Below are 19,140 nucleotides of genomic sequence, written 5' to 3'. Positions count from 1 at the left end.
GAGGATTGGGCAGTCTTCAAAGAGGTAAGTAGAGAGGATGAGGTGGATTTATGTGGAGAAAGAATCTAGAGAGAGAGAGAGAGAGGGGACAGGGCTGAGCAGACTGGTGGGTTTTTGTCCCTGAGTATTATCCAACCTCTGCAGATCATTATCTATTGAGTAATTTAGTTCCGTGTGTAGACCAGTCGATATACAGTGAATGAGTTAACAATAGTTTGGGGACCGCAATTGTGCAGTTCCTATCATGGCTGATAGATTTCATATAATTATCTTCTCGAGGCATTGTGAACACACATCCCTCATGTGAACTGATTAGTGCTTATAAATAGTCTGTGCACAGTGCTTGACATACAAGAGGTTTTACTGATTTAATAAATGTCTTGATGAGGTAGTTTTAACAGAATCGGATTAAGTTACCATCGGACATCCGAAGATGACACCTTCACCGAACATAATCTTTACTGTTGGACAAAGCCAACTAGATTGGATTCAGAGGCACCGTTTAAGGGGTGTTTATATGGACACTTTAGAGAACTATTGTTCGCATTTTGGACCTGCCTATGTCCCAAAGCCTTTTACAACAAATGACAGAAGTACCAAAGGTAGGTGCCACATTGAGCACAGCCAACTTCAAGGCGGTTAATGAGCAGATCACTTGATTTAACCCTCCCTCCGTTCCTCAGTCCTGCCCTCTTGAGCGTCCCCCGATTCCCATCGCTCCATCATTGGCGGCCGTGCCTTCAACTGCTTGGGGGCCCTAAGCTCTGGAATTCCCTCCCTAAACCTCTCCAACTCTCTCTCTCTCTCTCTCCCCTCCTTTAAGATACCCCTTAAAAACTGACCTTTTTGACCAAATTATTGGCCGCAACATCTCCTTATGTGGCTCGGTGTCAAATGTCATAATGCTCCTGTGAAGCACCCTGGGACGCTTTGCCATGCTAAGTTGTTGTTGCCGCTATTGCTTCCCTTTTACCCTTGGTGCCCGGATCACCGGTATTGCTGCGCCATTTTCCCCCTTGGTTGGAGTTAAATTTTTTGCCTTCTTTCCTCTGCAGGCTACTGAGGAGGTTGGAGTTCAGAGGTCGCGGCCAATGGCTGCTCCAAGCTTGGCTGCCCTGAACGACTCGCAGACGAGGGAGCTGGGGCCCTGGAGTAACGGGACCGGCGGGCAGTGGAGGCATCCCTACAATTACTACGCGGCCTTGCTCAGCCTCCTGATCGTCGTGGTGGTGTTTGGCAATGTGCTGGTGTGCATGGCAGTGTCCAGGGAGAGGGCACTGCAGACCACCACCAACTACCTCATCGTCAGCCTGGCTGTGGCAGACCTGTTGGTGGCAATGCTGGTGATGCCCTGGGTCGTCTATCTGGAGGTAAAACCATTAGTTCGCTCCCGCTTATCGACGGGCAGGAGGGCCCCCGAAGGGCGTTGGGCCTTGCAAGCGACCCACATCACGCCTCAGCGACCCCCCCCACCGCCGGAGAGGTCCTAAGCCCCTTTTCCCACTTCCCTTCCTGGAGTCTGTCACTTGCGCATCAGTGGTGGCCAGAACAAGGTCGCTGTTCCGGTCACCCATTTAGATACCAGGCGATTGGCGAACAACACAAGACTGACCTCGACCCTATAGAAACAGAGGCCAGGATTTTACAGCCCATCCGCCGGGCGGGATATTACTGTCCCGCCGGACTGAATCACAGAATCACACAGTGCAGAAGAGGCCCTTCGGCCCATTGAGTCTGCACTGACACGTGAGAAACAACCGACCTACCTACCTAACCCCATTTACCAGCACTTATCCCATAGCCTTGAATGTTATGACGTGCCGAGTGCTCATCCAGGTACTTTTTAAAGGATGTGAGGTAACCTGCCTCCACCACCCTCCCAGGCAGTGCATTCCAGACCTTCACCACCCTCTGGATAAAAATGTTTTTCCTCACATCCCCCCTAAACCTCCTGCCCCTCACCTTGAACTTATATCCCCTTGGTGACTGACCCTTCAACTAAGGGGAACAGCTGCTCCCTATCCACCCTGTCCATGCCCCTCATAATCTTGTACACCTCGTCCAGGTCGCCCCTCAGTCTTCTCTGCTCCAACGAAAACAACCCAAGTCTATCCAACCTCTCCTCATAATTAAATGTTTCATCCTGGTGAATCTCCTCTGCACCTCCTCCAGTACAATCACATCCTTCCTATAATGTGGTGACCAGAACTGCACACAGTACTCCAGCTGTGGCCTCACCAAGGTTCTATACAACTTCAACATGACCTCCCTACTTCTGTCATCTATGTCTCAATTGATAAAGGCAAGTATCCCATATGCCTTTTTCACCACCCCACTAACATGCCCCTCTGCCTTCAGAGATCTATGGACACACACGCCAAGGTCCCTTTGTTCCTCAGAACTTCCTAGTGCCATGCCGTTCATTGAATACTTCAAATTACTCCTTCCAGAGTGTATTACCCCACACTTTTCAGGGTTAAATTCCATTTGCCACTTATCTGCCCACTTGACCATCCTGTCGAAATCTTCCTGTAGCCCAAGACACTCAACCTCACTGTTAACCACCCAGCCAATCTTTGTGTCATCCACAAACTTACTAATCCTACCAATGGAGATTTAAATGGCTCACTGCGTCCGCTGGGGGGTGGGGGCTGGGTGGGTAGATGCCACGGTGGGGCCATAAAACCCTGACTGTACAAAATAGGAGCAGGTTTAGGTCATTCAGCCCTTCGAGCCTGGTCTGCCATTGAATATGATCATGGCTGATCCTCTACCTCAGGACTCCTGCGCTCTCTCCCCAGACCCCTTGATACCTTTAGAATCCAGAAATCTATTTATTTCCTTCTTAAGTATATTCAGTGACTTGGCCTCCACAGCCTCTGTGGTAGAGAATTCCACAGGTTCATCAGCCTCTGAGTGAAGAAGTTTCTCCTCATCTCACTCCTAAATGGCCTACCCTGTATCCTGAGACTGTGACTCCTTGTTCTAGACCCTCCCAGCCAGAGGAAGCATCATCCCTGCATCCAGTCTGTCCATCCCTGTCAGAATTTTATACATTTCAATGAGATCCCCTCTCATTCTTCTGAACTCCAGTGAATACAGGCCTAGTCGGTCCAATCTCTCCTCATACAACAATCCTGCCATCCTAGGAATCAGCCTAGTGAAACTTCGCTGCCCTCCCTCTATGGGAAATATACCTTTTCTTAGGTAAGGAGACCAAAACTTCACACAATAAGGAGAGGCCATTCAGTCCCTCGAGCCTGTTTCACCATTCAATTGGGCCATCATGGAATGGTCCAGCACAGAATGAGACCATTTGGCCCATCGAATGGGGAGACAGTGGCGTAGTAGCCATGTCACTGGACTAGTAATCTGAAGGCCCAGTCTAACGCTCTGGGGACATGGGTTCAAATCCCTACAAGGCATCTGGTGGAATTTAAATTCAGTTAATAAATCAAGAATTGAAAGCCAGTTTCAGTCATGTGACCACGAAACTATCACCGATTGTTGTAAAAACCCATCTGGGTCACTAATGCCCCTTTAGGGAGGGAAATCTGCTGTCCTTACCCAGTCTGGCCTACATGTGACTCCAGACCCACAGCGATGCAGTTGACTTTTAGTTGCCCCCCTGAAATGGCCGAGCAAGCCACTCAGCTCAGGGGCAATTAGGGATGGGCAACAAATGCTGGCCCTTGCCAGCGATGCCCACATCCCATGAAAAGATAAAAAGAAAATTGAGTCTGCTGCAGTTTTTTGAAAGATTAATCCAGTTAGTTCCCACTCTCCCCCACCCCTCGCTGCTCTTTCCCCCATAGCCTGAAAATTTCTCCCCTTCAAGTATTTATCCAATTCCCCCTTTTGAAAGCTCCTATTGAATCTGCTTCCACCGCCCTTTCAGGCAGCGCCTTCCAGATCACAACAACTGGCTGTGTGATTAAAAGTAGCTCTTCCTGGCCTCCCCTGTATTACTGGTGAGGCTCACTTGCACTGAAGGCTTATCCGTCTTAGCGAAAAAACCTTTCCCACGCTGTCACGGCCAACGTGCTGAACGATCATCATGGATGGAGGATAGATAGTATTGGAGCTGTCAGGCACGCTTCTGAGGGTTGGTGATCCTCCAAAGAGCGAGTCTCGCAATCCCATCTCTCAATCGCTTTTCATTACCACTTCAGATAAAGAAAAGGCAAACATGAGATTGGCGGGCATAATGAAGCGATTCAGTGCATAAATGATAAAATATTCATTCATTATCATCCAACTGCTAGATAATTAATTTTGTATAATGTCTCTGCTAGATATCTAACCGCACTACTCTCGCACAATTAAACCTGGAGCAAAATGAGTTTTATAGGAAATGAGAATTACTGTAATATTCATTGCTGCAGTGCTTGTCAAACTAATTTATACTTCGTACTGTCTAGATTGTCCACAAGCGTTTCATCTCTTGGAACGTTCTTCATCTTGAAACTACTCGAATTACTGTTTTCGCCTTTTATATTCTTTTCAGTGGAGATGTAATATCTCCATGGGCCTCAGTGACAAATGCATGAAACAACCCAAGTGTTAAGCCAATGTTCGGAAAGTTTGATTAATGTCGGTGCAAGATGAGCGTTAGTTTCTCAACAGGAGATTGTTAAGATGATGTTATAAGACATAATCAAATGATTCAAATCAACATGTTCACTTGGCATATTCATGGTTAGAATATGAAAATGTCTAGGCTTTTTCCTGTGGCTAGAATTAATAATTGATGTGTTATTTAATGAAAATGTCAATGAATGTGCATCTGTCAACAGCAAAACAGCCGCAAAAAGTTTATAATTTCAACAGCAACTTATGATTCTACAGCACCTTCACTTTTAATGAAATATCTCCAAGATGCCTCACAGGAGCGATTGTCAAACAATATTTGACCCCCCTGCCACATCAGGACATATGAGGGACCGGTGACCCAAAACCTCAGTCACCAAGTGAGGATTTTAAGGAACATCTTATAGCAGGAGAGAGAGAGATAGAAAGAGAGAGAGAGAGAGAGATAGGGGCTGGAGGAGGTTACAGAGATAGGGAGGGTTGTAGGGGCTGGAGGAGGTTACAGAGAAGAGGAGGATTGTAGGGGCTGGAGGAGGTTACAGAGATAGGGAGGGTTATAGGGGCTGGAGGAGGTTACAGAGAAGAGGAGGGTTGTAGGGGCTGGAGGAGGTTACAGAGATAGGGAGGGTTATAGGGGCTGGAGGAGGTTACAGAGAAGGGGAGGGTTGTAGGGGCTGGAGGAGGTTACAGAGAAGGGGAGGATTGTAGGGGCTGGAGGAGGTTACAGAGATAGGGAGGGTTGTAGGGGCTGGAGGAGGTTACAGAGATAGGGAGGGTTGTAGGGGCTGGAGGAGGTTACAGAGATAGGGAGGGTTGTAGGGGCTGGAGGAGGTTACAGAGATAGGGAGGGTTGTAGGGGCTGGAGGAGGTTACAGAGATAGGGAGGGTTGTAGGGTCTGGAGGAGGTTCCAGGGATAGGGAGGGGCCACAAGGGGAGATTTGAAAACAGGAATGAGAATTCTAAGATTGAGTTTGGATTCACCTCAGGTTTCCATGAACACATTCCCTGGAGCCATTCTTCCTGTTCATTCTGATGAGCTAATTTGGGGGTGACAATTGAAAGCGGGTGGGGTAGGTGGTCCTTGGGCTCTGTTCCCTGCACACCCCCACCCCACCCCCACCACCCCCCCCCTCCCACCCCCACTGCAGCCCCTCCCACACCACCTGCAAAAGTTTCGAGGCTCTGCTCTTAGCTGTCTTGTGCCCAAAGGCAGCAGAAGGACAAAACACTGAAGATGCTGGAAACCCAAAATGAGAACAGAAAATGCTGGAAACACCCAGCATCTGTGGAGAGAAGAAACAGAGTTAATGTCTAGGTCAGACCCAGAGGGTAAGGCATGGTAGGAATGCAGATCTTTTATCTGGATTTAACGCTGGACATGGAGCTCCAGTCAATGAACGGACATCCGGATGGCTGGAGGTGCTCTGTGGTCTTGTGGAAAGGTTTGTTTGAAGGGGTGACACCCTGGCTGTGATCTGCTGCTGATGCTGTTTGTACTGTGCTCTGGTTAAAGGTGGTCGGCGAGTGGCGTTTCAGCTGGGTTCACTGTGACATCTTTGTGACACTGGACGTGATGTTGTGTACTGCCAGCATCCTCAACCTGTGTGCCATCAGCATCGACAGGTAACCGGGGGGGCTTTCAGTGACCTTCGCCAGCGCGGAAACTGGCCATTCAGCCCATCTTCTCTGTGCCGGTGTTTCTCCTCCACATGAGCCCCCTCCGCCTCCTCTCCACCTCACTCCGTTCACCATATCCTTCTACTCCTTTCTCCCTCATGTATTTATCCAGATTCCCCCTTAAATACATCCATACTATTCACCTCCACCACTCCCTGTGGGAGCGAGTCCCACATTCCCCCCACTCTCTGGGTAAAGAGGTTTCTCCTGAATCCCCCACTGGGTTTATTTTTTAGGAATGTGGGCATCCGCTGGCAAGGTCAATATCGCCCTTGAGCTGAGTGACCTGCCAGTGTTAGGGTTAGAGTCAACCACCTCTCTGTGGGTCTATGAAAGGGTCTTCTGTAGTAATTATAGTTCTGATAAACATAGGACTGTAGCTTTAAGCACAGGGGGAGGAAAAGAGGAGAGCGATTCTCCTGAGTATTTGTGGGAGCAAAACCTACAGTTTAATTCGAAGCTTGATGGTCCCCAGAGTCCATGATTTGAAGGCCCTCAGTAAATTAGGAACATTTTCAGCCCAAACCTTCAGTCACAATGCAGAGGTTCAGGTTCAGTTCACTGAATACAGCCCCGAGGGAGACCTACGTGGTGAAATTAAAGCAACGAATGGAATATTGTGATTTTGGTGAAAGCCTGAATGATATGCTCAGAGATCGTTTTGGTCTGTAGCGTGCAAGAGGATGCTATTCAGCGATGATTGCTGACTTGAGTTGAAGAAAGCGTTAGAAATAGCGCTTGCGATGGAAAGCGCTGGAAGGGATTCACGAGTGATTCAAAGTGCACAAAATGGTGCCCTTTTCCTAGTTGGGTGGGAACGGTCAACCGAAAGTGGCACAAAAATCCAGGACTCCGCCGCAAAGCGGGAAAATTGAGGAACCAGTTTATTAGTAAATTAGAAAACTAATTTTTATCAACGTGGAAACAATCGTACTAACGATTGGCAACTCAAAAAGGTGGGAGTGTTATTTTTGTCGCAAAAGAGAAGACATATTGAAACATTGCAAAGTGAGATTAAAACGGGCTTCCAGGCAACAAGCAAAGCCCAATGAAGTCTATAGTGTGGAAGAGCCAGAAACAACCATTTCCGACATTTAATCCTTATTCGATATGAACGTTGGGAAGACAGAACCAGTCACTGTCACTTTACAGGTGAATGGGAAACTCTTAAAAATGGAAGTAGACATTGACGTTTCTGCCACTGCAGTAAGGGAACACACTTTCAGATATTTAAACAAGGGTGCTCAACAATTAAATTTGGAACAAACTTCTGTCAAGTTGAAAACGTACACAGGTGAAGATATCCAGGTAAAAGGTATCACCAGAGTAACTGTTCATTATAGACACCAAACAGCACAACTACCAGTGATGATATTAGAAGGTAGAGGGCCAAGCCTTCTAGGTGGAAATTGGTTGAGGGCAACGAACCTTGATCGGCCAGTGAGATTTCATAAGGAAGCTGGAAGAGTTCCTGAGTTGGAAAAGGAACAAGTCAAGGTCCTTCGGAAAAACCTGGAGAGTCCAAGGACCGCACCTGGATGGGAACGGAGTGTGTGAGCCATTCAGCAAGCTGAAGACTGTCTTAAACAATTGCATGGAAGAATAGCAGAAGAAACTTAAGCAGGCTCTGCTGAATGACGGAATTCAAGATGAAGCGAGTGAGTTTCGCAAAGGAACGGAAACCCCTGTTGAAAGACCCTCACACACGACAAGGTCCCCTTGGGTCAAAGCTCGTACCTCTGGAAAATGACGAAGAGAAGCAGGAAGAATTTAAACGTCACTCTGAACAAACTGAAGAACCAGTTGGCGCAGGAGACGCAGCAATATTCAAGGTTCCGGGAGGAAGCCCAACAGATACACGAAGGAGACAGAATAGCTGAAGAATCAGCGGAATGAAGCTGAAGAGGCTTTGAAAGGAAAATTCGTAGAACTTTCCAAGATGCGAGAAGAGAATGAAGTCACGGGTAACTCAACCACTGAGCTCAGACAGGTTGGGAAATCAGCTGAGAGAAGTCTGGCCAACAGTGAAGTCAAGATGAAGACCAAGACTAAACTCTGTGGTAGAAAGAAGAAGACCAAAAGGAGGAAGATCCTGAAAAGACAATAAGAGGCGGGAATGAAAAAGTTAGCAGGTGAATCATCGGAAACCAAACTTGCTCATTTCCTATTTCACTACAGAACAGCACCCCCTCCCCACACACACACACACACACACACACACTATGACAGGAGCAAGAGTTACTGATGAGGTGCCATCTTCAAACATGACTAAGCCTGATACCTCCCCAATTTGGAGGGGAAGGTGGAGAAAAGTCAAGGGAACCAAAAAGTGTCTCCTGATTTGCACAGCCGTGAGCAACAATTTGCTGCTGGAGAAACAATGTTTGTAAGGAATGCCGGTGGAGGGTGGAAGTGGTTACCTGCTAAAGTAAGCTGTGTGACTGGACCATTGCTGTACCACGTGGAAGTGGAGGGCCAGATCACCCGTAAGCATGTGGGTCATTTAAGAAGAAGGGAGATACCCCAACAAAATGATGCTCCACCTGTAACCATTACTGAACATGTGGTTCCTGTTGAAGTTGCTCAACCAAGGATAGACATGCCCGATGTCTCTGTCAGAGTGGAAGACACTGAACTGCCTTGTGCCTAATAAGGTACCTGGTATTAACGCGGTTCCAGAGAATGTGGTTCCTACAAAAGAATCGGAAGCCGTGGAGCTGTGACGTTCCACACGGATCAGGAAACCACCTGAAAGACTGAACTTGTAATTTCATGACCTGTGTAAATATTGTAATGTCATGAGATAAATATCCTCGTAAATACAAAATGTACAGAAAAGTTTAAGGTGGGGGGGGGGTTGGTGGGGGGATCTGTAGTAATTGTAGCTCTGATAAACGTAGGACTGTAGCTTTAAGAATACGCCTATGTTGTAAGATCACATGATCTGTGTAAACCAATGAGTTAGCAGTGCAGAGAGATTTCTTCTTTAGTTATAGAGTTAGATGCACATATGTAACTGCTGCTGCTGTCTTGTAAATAAAGTTCAACCTTTCCACCAAGCAAAGCTGCCTAGAAAATCCACTCTATCACACTTTCCTTCCCTAAAGTACGTCAGTGAAACAAACAGGGTTTTTCTGACAATTGATGGTCACCACTATTGAGACTAGCTTTCAATTCCAGATTTATCAATTGAATTTAAGTTCCGCCTACCAGTGTGGTGGGAATTAAATCCATATCCCCCAGAGCATTAGTCTGGGCCTCTGGATTGGTAGTCCAGACGTTAATACTATGCCACCACCTCACCTTTTAGTGACAATCTTATGTTGATGGCCCTTGGGTCTGGTCACACCCCACATAAATAGAAATACTTTCTCTATGTCTACCCTATCGAAACCCCTTTCACCGTCTTAATCAGGTCACCCCCTCAGCCTTCTCATTTCTAGAGAAAAGAGCCCCAGCCTGTTCAGTCTTTCCTGAGAGTTCTTGCCTCTCGGATTTTGGCAGTGCAGGAAATGCAGAAGGGATGAAGAACAGCCTCCTTCGGTGCTGTGAAGTCCTGAGAAGATCAGGAAAAGGGGTTTAAGTCACTCCGTCTGGCGGAAACTGCACAAGCAACAGACTTAAAATGGTGGCGGGTAACTCGCTTCTCCAGTCCTTTTGGCATCGGGTGGCAGGGGTGTGACAGGAAGAATTTAAAAAAGGCGTATTATCTAAAGGGTGAGAGATTGCAGAGCTCTGAGATGCAGAGGGTTCTGGGTGTCCTAGTGCATGAATCACATAAGGCTATTATGCAAGTACAGCAAGTGATTTGGAAAGCAAATAGAATGTTATCATTTACTGTGAGGGGAATTGATTCCAAAAGTAGGGAGGTTAAGCTTCAGTTGTACAGGGCACTGGTGAGACCACATCTGGAGTATTGTGTACAGTATTGGTCACCTTATTTAAGGAAAGATGTAAGTGCGTTAGAAGCAGTTGGGGGAATGTTTACCGGACTAATACCAGGAATGGGCTGGTTGTCCTATGAGGAAAGGTTGGGCAGGTTAGGCTTGTATCCGCTGGAGCTTAGAAGAGTAAGAGGTGACTTGATTGAAACATTTAAGATCCTGAGGGGTCTCGACAGGGTGGATGTGGAGAGGGTGTTTCCTCTTGTGGGAGAATCCAGAACTAGGGGTCACTGTTTAAAAATAAGGGGGTCGCTCATTTAAGACAGAGGTGAGGAGAATTGTTTTCTCTCAGAGGGATGTGTGTCTTTAGAACTCTCTTCCTCAAAAGGCGGTGGGAGCAGAGTCTGAATATTTCTAAGGCAAAGCTGGATAGATTTTTGGTTAACAAGGTGGGGGTGAAAGGTTATCAGGGGTTGGCAGGAATATGGGGTTGAGGTTACAATCAGGCCAGCCGTGATCTTATTGAATGGTGGAACAGGCTTGAGGGGCCGAGTGGCCTACTCCTGTTCCTAATTCATACGTTCCTATGTGTCCGTCTGAATTCATGCACATCAGGGTCCCGTGAGGGTACATGACACACCTGTGCCATTGTCAGTGGAGTGCCCTCTGGGCTGCATAAGGGTAGCTAGGCTCTTTCCTTCCTCCCTTCACCCACCCACCCCCCCACACAACACCTCCCTCCTCAGGCCTTTATCACCACCCTGCCCCCTTCCTCCATTACTTTCCCTGGGCTTCCTAGTTTCTGGAGGGGTGGGCCGGCGAGACCCAATGGGCGGCGAGAGGCGCTCTCATGACTCCAGGTTCTCCCGATGTGCATTGACAAGGTTCCCCCCACCCCCCACCCCCCGTCTCCTCCCGGCAACTCGATACAGAATGGGACCCTCCCATGAGAGAGGCTGTCCCGCTTGTGATCCTGGTTGGAAATGGTGGAAACTGGGAAATATTGGGATGCAGAGGGACCTGGGTGTCCTTGTACACGAAGCACAGAAAGTCCAACATGTAGGTACAGCAAGGAACTCGAAAGGGAAATGGTATGTCCGCCTTTATTGCAAATGGATGGCATATAAAAGTAAAGAAGTCTAAAAATAATTATATAGGTCTTTCATGAGACTACACACAAAGTGTATAGTGCACAGTTCTAGATCCCTAACCCTACCCCTAACCCCAACCCTAACTCCTTAACCCCATCCCTAACTCCCTACCCCTAATCCTAACTCCCTGACCCCATCTCTAACTCCCCAACCCCGTCCCTAACTCCCTACCCCTAAACCCATCCCTAACTCCCTACCCCTAACACCAACCCCATCCCTAACTCCCTACCCCTAACACCAACCACATCCCTAACTCCCTACCCCTAACACCAACCCCATCCCTAACTCCCTACCCCTAACACCAACCCCATCCCTAATTCCCTACCCCTAACCCCATCCCTATACCTAACCCTAACCCCATCCCTAACTCCCTACCCCTAACCCCAACCCAACCTCTAACTCCCTAACCCCACCCCTAACTCCCTAACCCCACCCCTAACTCCCTAACCCCACCCCTAACTCTAATTAAACTGATTCCTGGGATGAGAGGGATGTCCTATGAGGGGAGATTGAGTAGAATGGCCCCATATTCTCTGGAGTTTAGACGAATGAGAGATAATCTCATTGAAATGTTCAAAATTCTTTGGGGGTTTGACAGGGTTAATGCTGGGAGGCTGTTAACCCCCCCCACCCCCACCTTGGCTGGGGAGTGGAGAACAATGGGGCAGGGGGGGTCACAGCCTTAGGGGTTGGCCATTTTGGACTGAGACAAGGAGAAATTTCTTCACTCAGAGGATTGTGAATCTTTGGAATTCTCTGCCCCAGGGAGCTGTGGATGCTCTGTCGTTGGGTATACACAAGACTCAGATCGATAGATTTTTAGGCACTGAGGATGGGAAAGTGGAGTTGAGGTAGAAGATCGGCCGTGATCTTAATGAATGGGCGGGGTAGGCTCGAGTGGCCAAATGGCCTCCTCCTGCTCCTATTTATCTGGTTGTTTGCTAGTTCTAGCCAGTACTGTGTACCTTTTTCCGATTGGATCAATGGATCCTCATCCTCAACCTCCCTTGGTTGCCATGGCAACAGGAGTAGGCCATTTGGCCTATTGAGCCCACTTCCCTTGGCTTCACTCATCACCTATTTTGGAGTTTTTTAAAGACCGTCCGGTTCGTCAACAGTTCTAACCTGTTTCTTGTCCACCCCTTGCAGATACACAGCGGTTGCCATGCCAATGCTATACAATACCCACTACAGCTCCAAGCGGAGAGTCACATTGATGATAACCATGGTTTGGGTGCTGTCCTTCGCCATCTCATGCCCACTGCTGTTCGGGCTAAAAAACCACCCCGGTAAGCTGTGCCCATTATGAATCCTTCTTTCACCTTTTATTCCTCTAATATCTCCTTCTACGGTGGGGGAGGGGCATGAGAATTCTCACAGCAGTCCCAGAGATTGGGAACTTCAGTTCTATGGAGAGACCGGAGCAGCTGGGATTGTTCTCCTTAGAGCGGAGAAGGTTAAGGGGGAGATTGAATCGAGGCGTCCAAAACCATGAGGGGTTTGGATAGAGTCAATAAGGAGAAACTGTTTCCAGTGGCAGGAGGGTCGGTAACCAGAGGGTCACAGATGGAGGAGATTCGGGAAAAGAACCAGAGGGGGAGATGAGGAGAATTTATGCTCCGTACAAGCCCCCTCCCACCCACTCTTTATCTCCCCCCATCACCATTTCCTTCTCTTCCTTTCTCCCTCATGTGTTTATCCAGCTTCCTGCTTAAATACATCGATACTATTCACCTCCACCACTCCCTGTGGGATTGAGTTCCACGTCCTCCCCACTCTCTGGGTGAACAAGTTTCTCCTGAATTCCCCATTGGATTTATTAGTTGTTGTACTACGCTGGTATCCCACCACTGCCAACCATGTTGTATTATGGTGCACAGTGGTGTCTCAACGATGAGACCTTGAGACTTGTAGATTTAAACATCAACTCTTTATCTATTTACAGATCCCAGGTTACTGTCATACATGGCACTGCTACCTCCATGCAGGCTGGTTCCAGAGTGTTCTCTCTAGACTGTTCTCTCAGTCTGTTACCATGTGACTCTATACATCATACCGTGGGTGGTGCTATTCTGCAGTCCCACTCTAACCCTTACTCTGCCAAGCACCTTTACATTACAGTGGCATGCAGGCACATACAGCACTAGTGACTATCTTATATTGGTGGCCCCCTAGTTCTGGTCTCCACCCACCTACCCCCCCGCCCCAAAAGTGGAAACAACTTCTCTGGATCTACCCTGTCAAAACTCTTTCATAATTTTAAAGGCTTCTATCAGGTCACCCCTCAGCCTTCTCTTTCCCAGAGGAAAGAGCCCCAGCCCGTTCAGTCTTGCCTGGTAGTTATAAGCTCGTAATTTCAGTGCCATCTTTGTGAACCTTTAGTTGCATCCTCTCCAGTGACTCAGTGACATTTTTTGCAATTATGGAGACCATGAATGCGCTCTGTCCTGTTCCAGATAAAAGGGACGAGACCATCTGTGCCATCATGAACCCTTCTTTCGTCTTATATTCCTCTATTGTCTCCTTCTACGTTCCCTTCATCGTCACGCTGTTGGTTTACGTCCAGATCTATGCCATGCTGAGACGGAGGAGGAAGCGGGTGGCAGCTAAGAGGATCAGCGTTGCCATGGAGCATGAAGTCCCACCACCCATAAAGGTCAGAAGAGTAAATAACAAGCTCAAATATTAAAATAAGGGGATGTGCATAGTGGGTGTGGTGTAAGTGACTGGCCTTTAACCTCTAGATGCTGCGATTAAATTCTGCCCAAGTTCACTTTGTGTAGAGGCTGCACGGGTTCAATTTCGACATGAGTTAGAGTGGCTTCGATCCATTGTGTATCGGACACACTGCCATAACGCAGGTTTGCTTACAACCTGCTATTTAAGGGAGGATACAGGCTGACTGAGGAAGTGATGTCACCACAGGTACAGGATGTCAGTCATTTGTAGGAAGCTGCAGGTTGGCAGGTATAGAGGGAACTGTACATCTAACCCCGTGTTGTACCTGTCCTGGGAGTGTTTGATGGGGGCAGTGTAGAGGGAGCTTTACTCTGTATCTAACCCCGTGCTGTACCTGTCCTGGGAGTGTTTGATGGGGGCAGTGTAGAGGGAGCTTTACTCTGTATCTAACCCCGTGCTGTACCTGACCTGGGAGTGTTTGATGGGGACAGTATCTTGCTTTATTATTTAAAAAAACATATTTTTAGGGTGAAATTTCCTTGTGCAATATTACTGTACGTTTCACACGATCATATTCCACCTGAAACATTCACTCCCCCCATCACCGACACACAGTAGCAGCAGTGTGTGTACCATCTACAAGATGCACTGCAGGAATTCACCAAGGCTCCTTAGGCAGCACCTTCCAAACCCACGACCACTACCATCTACAAGGACAAGGGCAGCAGACACATGGGAACACCACCACCTGGAAGTTCCCCTCCAAGTCACTCACCATCCTGACTTGGAAATATATCGGCCGTTCCTTCACTGTCACTGGGTCAAAATCCTGGAACTCCCTCCCTAACAGCACTGTGGGTGTACCTACACCACATGGACTGCAGCGGTTCAAGAACGCAGCTCTCCACCACCTTCTCAAGGGGCAATTAGGTATGGGCAACAAATGCTGGGCCCAGCCGGCGAAGCCCACGCCCCATGAACAAATACATTTTTTCAAAATGCAATCCTTAAATTAGTCATTTTGAAAGGATTATTTAGTGAATAATCTCTCAATTCAAATTGTAAACAATGGATTTTTTTTATGGCCAATGTGAAGTATTTGTATCCATGTTGGCGCTGACACTGTTGCCAGGGTCGATAATTCCATTTTTTGTCTGATTTGGTTTCAGAGTAAGTGCACACACCCAGAAGATGTCCAACTTTGCACTTTAATGGTCCAATCAAATGGGAGCACCAGTGTGAGTAAAAAGAAATTGGTAAGGCCTCATCTGGAGACATCAGAATCCTCGGAGCTGATTGACATGTTCCCAGTTCAACTTGAATGGCTGAAATTCCCACTTGTCACTAAGGTCACCAATCATTCCACAGGTCATTGATCAACTCTCTTCCCATTCGCTGCCATCGCACAGAATCTCATTGGACCCAAACCTCTCCCCACTCACTCCCATTGTACACAATCCCAATGGAACAAGCCCCTTCTCCTTCACTCCTGTTGCACAGAATGTCAATAGATCGATCCATTCCCATCACACAGAACCCCAATTCCTCATGTTCCAGTGAAGCTCAACGCAAACTGGAGGAACAGCACCTCATCTTCTGACTAGGCACTTTACAGCCTTCCGGACTGAATATTGAGTTCAACAATTTTAGATCATGAACGCCCTCCTCCATCCCCATTCACTTTCCGATCCCCCTTTTTCCAATAATTTCTAAATTTTTTACAACTATATTTTTTTCTTTTCCCTCCTATTTTTAAAATTTATTTTGATCTATTGTTTCATCTCCACCTTTTAGCCCATTTCGATTCCTTCCCCCCAACCCACCCCCACTAGGGCCATCTGCCACTAGCTTGTCCTGCTTGCTACCCTTAATGTCCTCATTAGCACGTCCTTTAGACAACATCACCACCGTCAACACCCCTTTGTCCTTTTGTCTATGACATCATTGGCAGTCTCCTCTTGGCCTCCATCTAACACTGGGCCCCTATCGAGCTCTACCTGTCCCACCCCCCTCTACTAGCTTATATTTCAGCTCATTTCTATATGTCTTAGTTCTGATGAAGGGTCATACGGACTCGAAACGTCAACTGTATCCCTCTCCGCAGATGCTGGCAGACCTGCTGAGTTTTTCCAAGTATTTTTGTTTTTACCTAGATTCCTTTCACTTCCATGGGGAGATTGGAGAAGCTGGGATTGTTCTCCTTAGAGCAGAGAAGGTTAAGAGAGAGATTTAATCGAGGCGTCCAAAATCATGAGGGGGTTTGGATAGAGTCAATAAGGAGAAACTGTTTCCAGTGGCAGGAGGGTCGGTAACCAGAGGGACTCAGATTGAAGAGAATCGGGAAATGACCCAGAGGGGGGAGATGAGGAGGATTTTTATTTTGACACAGCGAGTTGTTGTGATCTGGAAGGCGCTGCCTGAAAGGGCGGTGGAAGCAGATTCAACAGGAACTTTCAAAAGGGGGGAATTGGATAAATACTGGAAGGGGGGAAATTTGCAGGTCTGTTGGGCAAAGAGAGGGCGGGAGTGTGGGACTAATTAGAAAGCTCTTTCAAAGAGCCAGTAGAGGCTTGATGGGCTTAATGGCCTTCTCCCCTGCAGTATGATTCTGTGAACAAGTTAAATGCCCACACCCCACGTACAAAATGGTGACTTGGAGACAAGGGCCCTTTGTCATTCCCTTCCTTGTCCTCTCCTGTGATTTGTGTGCGCTCTGAGCCGTGCTATTGGCTGTTGGTAACACCCATTTTCTCTTTCTTTTTGGCATCCTAGACACTGGTACGAGAAGCAATCCCTTGCTCTGAAGAATCTGAGGGGGTCCTCTTTGTGGGGTCACCCGAGAGGTCAAGGCCAACAGGAAGTCCGCTGGCTTTCCAGCTCGGGACCACTTCCGGCTCCTGCCTGATGGCCGGTAAATGGAAGGCCCCTTCCTCCATCAAGGTATCCGCGGACCCCGAGTGCGATGGCCAAGCAAGGTTCTTCAGGCGGAGTGCTTTTGAGGTGCGGAGGGTGTCGGACGAGAAACATGTGCCAGTGGCCAAATCAGCCGCGAAAGGCAAACTGTTCCACCAGAAGGAGAAGAAAGCAACACAGATGTTGGCGATTGTCTTGGGTGAGTCTAGAACAATCTAGAACAATAGCCTATGTTCCACTGAGTCATGTCAATCTAGAACAATAGCCCAAGATCCACAAACTCCCCGTGGTCTAGAACAGTAGGTTAGGTGCCATTGTGCCGCATTGATCTGGAATAAACAAGGTCTATCGGTTCTTACAATGATCTAGAATAAACGGCCGAGTTCTATGTCGTTGCAACTATCTAGAACAATAGACGAGATTCCATTGTGTCTCAATGATTTAGAAGAACAGGATAGGTTCCATGGATCTTGCAATGATCTTGCACTGGAGGCTAAATTACATGTTCTATAACTAGACTAACTTCCATAGTCTTGAAATGATCTAGAAAAATAGGCAAAATTGCCTTGTGGCACAATGATCTAGAACCATCAGTTAAGTTGCTTTGTAGCACAATGATTTAGATCAACATTCCAAGTTCTATGGGTTTTGCAATGATCTAGAACAATCAGCTGCATTCCACGAGACCACAACGTTCTAGAGCAATAGGCCAAGCTGCAAGGAAATGTAGTGATCTAGACTAATTGGCTGTGTATGGTGTTACCATATTCCAGTAGATTAGACTGAGTCCTATAGTGTTTCAATGATCTAGAACGATAGGCTAAGTTGTATGAATCACTATGTTCTAGGATCGATTCTATACCGATGATACCAAATTTGTAAGCTTGTGTGCCAGGGATGTAATGTGAATTTTAGCAAAGAACTAGCAACTGCAAGTAATTAATGGAGGCCCTGTTGCCACTTGGCTGAGGGGCTCGGAGTGGGGTAGGAACCCTTTCGCGAGTCACTGCGTTGCGATGACAAATGGCCACATGTGCATTGACAACTCTTTTCCTCTCTCTCTCTCTCTGTCGGATTGGCAGGCGTCTTCATCATCTGCTGGCTGCCGTTTTTCATCACTCACATCCTGAACGTCCACTGCCAGAGGTGCTACATCCCGCCAGCGCTCTACAGCGCCTGCACCTGGCTGGGCTACGTCAACAGCGCCATCAACCCCATCATCTACACGACCTTCAACGTGGAGTTCCGCAAAGCCTTCATGAAGATCTTGCATTGCTGACTCTGGAACAGGGACCGACTCTGGAACAGGAACTGTGCAATTGAGAGCCAAGGGACCAGACCATGAAATTTGCAACTGTCTGATGTCTCCACACGAGAGACAGGGGCTTTTAAGGATCCCAGACTATAAACACCTCGTCTCTGCTGTCTTCACCACACCCTAACAGGAAGCCAGAATGATCACTTCCTGCCCAAGACGGAGGAACATGAGAGTACTACACACTGGCACCTTCTGAAAGTGACAATAAAAGGATGAGTGCTCACATCACAATGTTATGTAGTTTACGTACAGTCTCTACACCTAAACACCTTCCATCGCCACCTACTCTGAGTTTAGTTGTTGCGTTCCTTACTGAAGTTCCCATTTCCTGGCACCCAAGCTAGCATCCTCAGAATTAAATGCAGTCCTTGATCATTGTGCCACCACGAAATGTAACGTATGGGTCATGTGGAGATGAGCAGAGAGACATTAGCCCAAACCTAAAGTTGGCAGGCCCTTTATTTTCTGTTCATTCATGGCTGGCATTTATTGCCCTCCCTCGTTTCCCTTTGAGCAGATGGGGATTTGCCTTCTTGAATACCACTGAACGGCTTGCTGGGCCATTGCAGAGGACTCTTAGGAGTCAACCACATCGCTGTGGGTCTGGAATCACATGTGGGCCAGACCGGGTAAGGATGGCAGATTTCCATCTCTAAAGGACATTAGTGAACCAGATTGGTTTTTTACAACAAGAATGATAGGATCATGATCATTGTTACACACTTTTAGTTCCAGCTTTATTTACTGAACCTAATTTAAATTCCTTCCTGCCATGGTGGGATTTTAACTCACGTCTCTAGATTTTGAGTCCAGTAACATGACCACAAGGCTACTGTTCAACTCAACAGAGTTGATAAGGTGGTAATAAAAGCGCATGGGTTCCTTGAGTCTATAAATGGAGGCACAGAATATAAAAGCAATGAGATT

At 47.5% G+C, this 19,140-nt stretch overlaps 1 protein-coding gene across 1 annotated transcript; it reads left to right on the top strand.

Annotated features, from left to right (window-relative positions):
• Window positions 1-348: 348 nt before the first annotated feature.
• LOC121271061 (D(2) dopamine receptor-like) lies at window positions 349-18,539 on the top strand. The gene is made up of 8 exons (XM_041176765.1): window positions 349-602; window positions 1,056-1,370; window positions 6,105-6,214; window positions 12,453-12,592; window positions 13,760-13,959; window positions 15,152-15,238; window positions 16,755-17,094; window positions 17,978-18,539. Exons 1-8 carry the CDS (start codon window positions 561-563, stop codon window positions 18,172-18,174), a joined length of 1,431 nt encoding a protein of 476 aa, XP_041032699.1. The 5' UTR covers window positions 349-560; the 3' UTR covers window positions 18,175-18,539.
• Window positions 18,540-19,140: the final 601 nt, after the last annotated feature.

This window comes from Carcharodon carcharias, chromosome 29 (genome assembly GCF_017639515.1).
Source record: "Carcharodon carcharias isolate sCarCar2 chromosome 29, sCarCar2.pri, whole genome shotgun sequence".
In the NCBI taxonomy this organism is placed as follows: domain Eukaryota; kingdom Metazoa; phylum Chordata; class Chondrichthyes; order Lamniformes; family Lamnidae; genus Carcharodon; species Carcharodon carcharias.
This window is presented reverse-complemented; position numbering and strand designations above follow the sequence as displayed.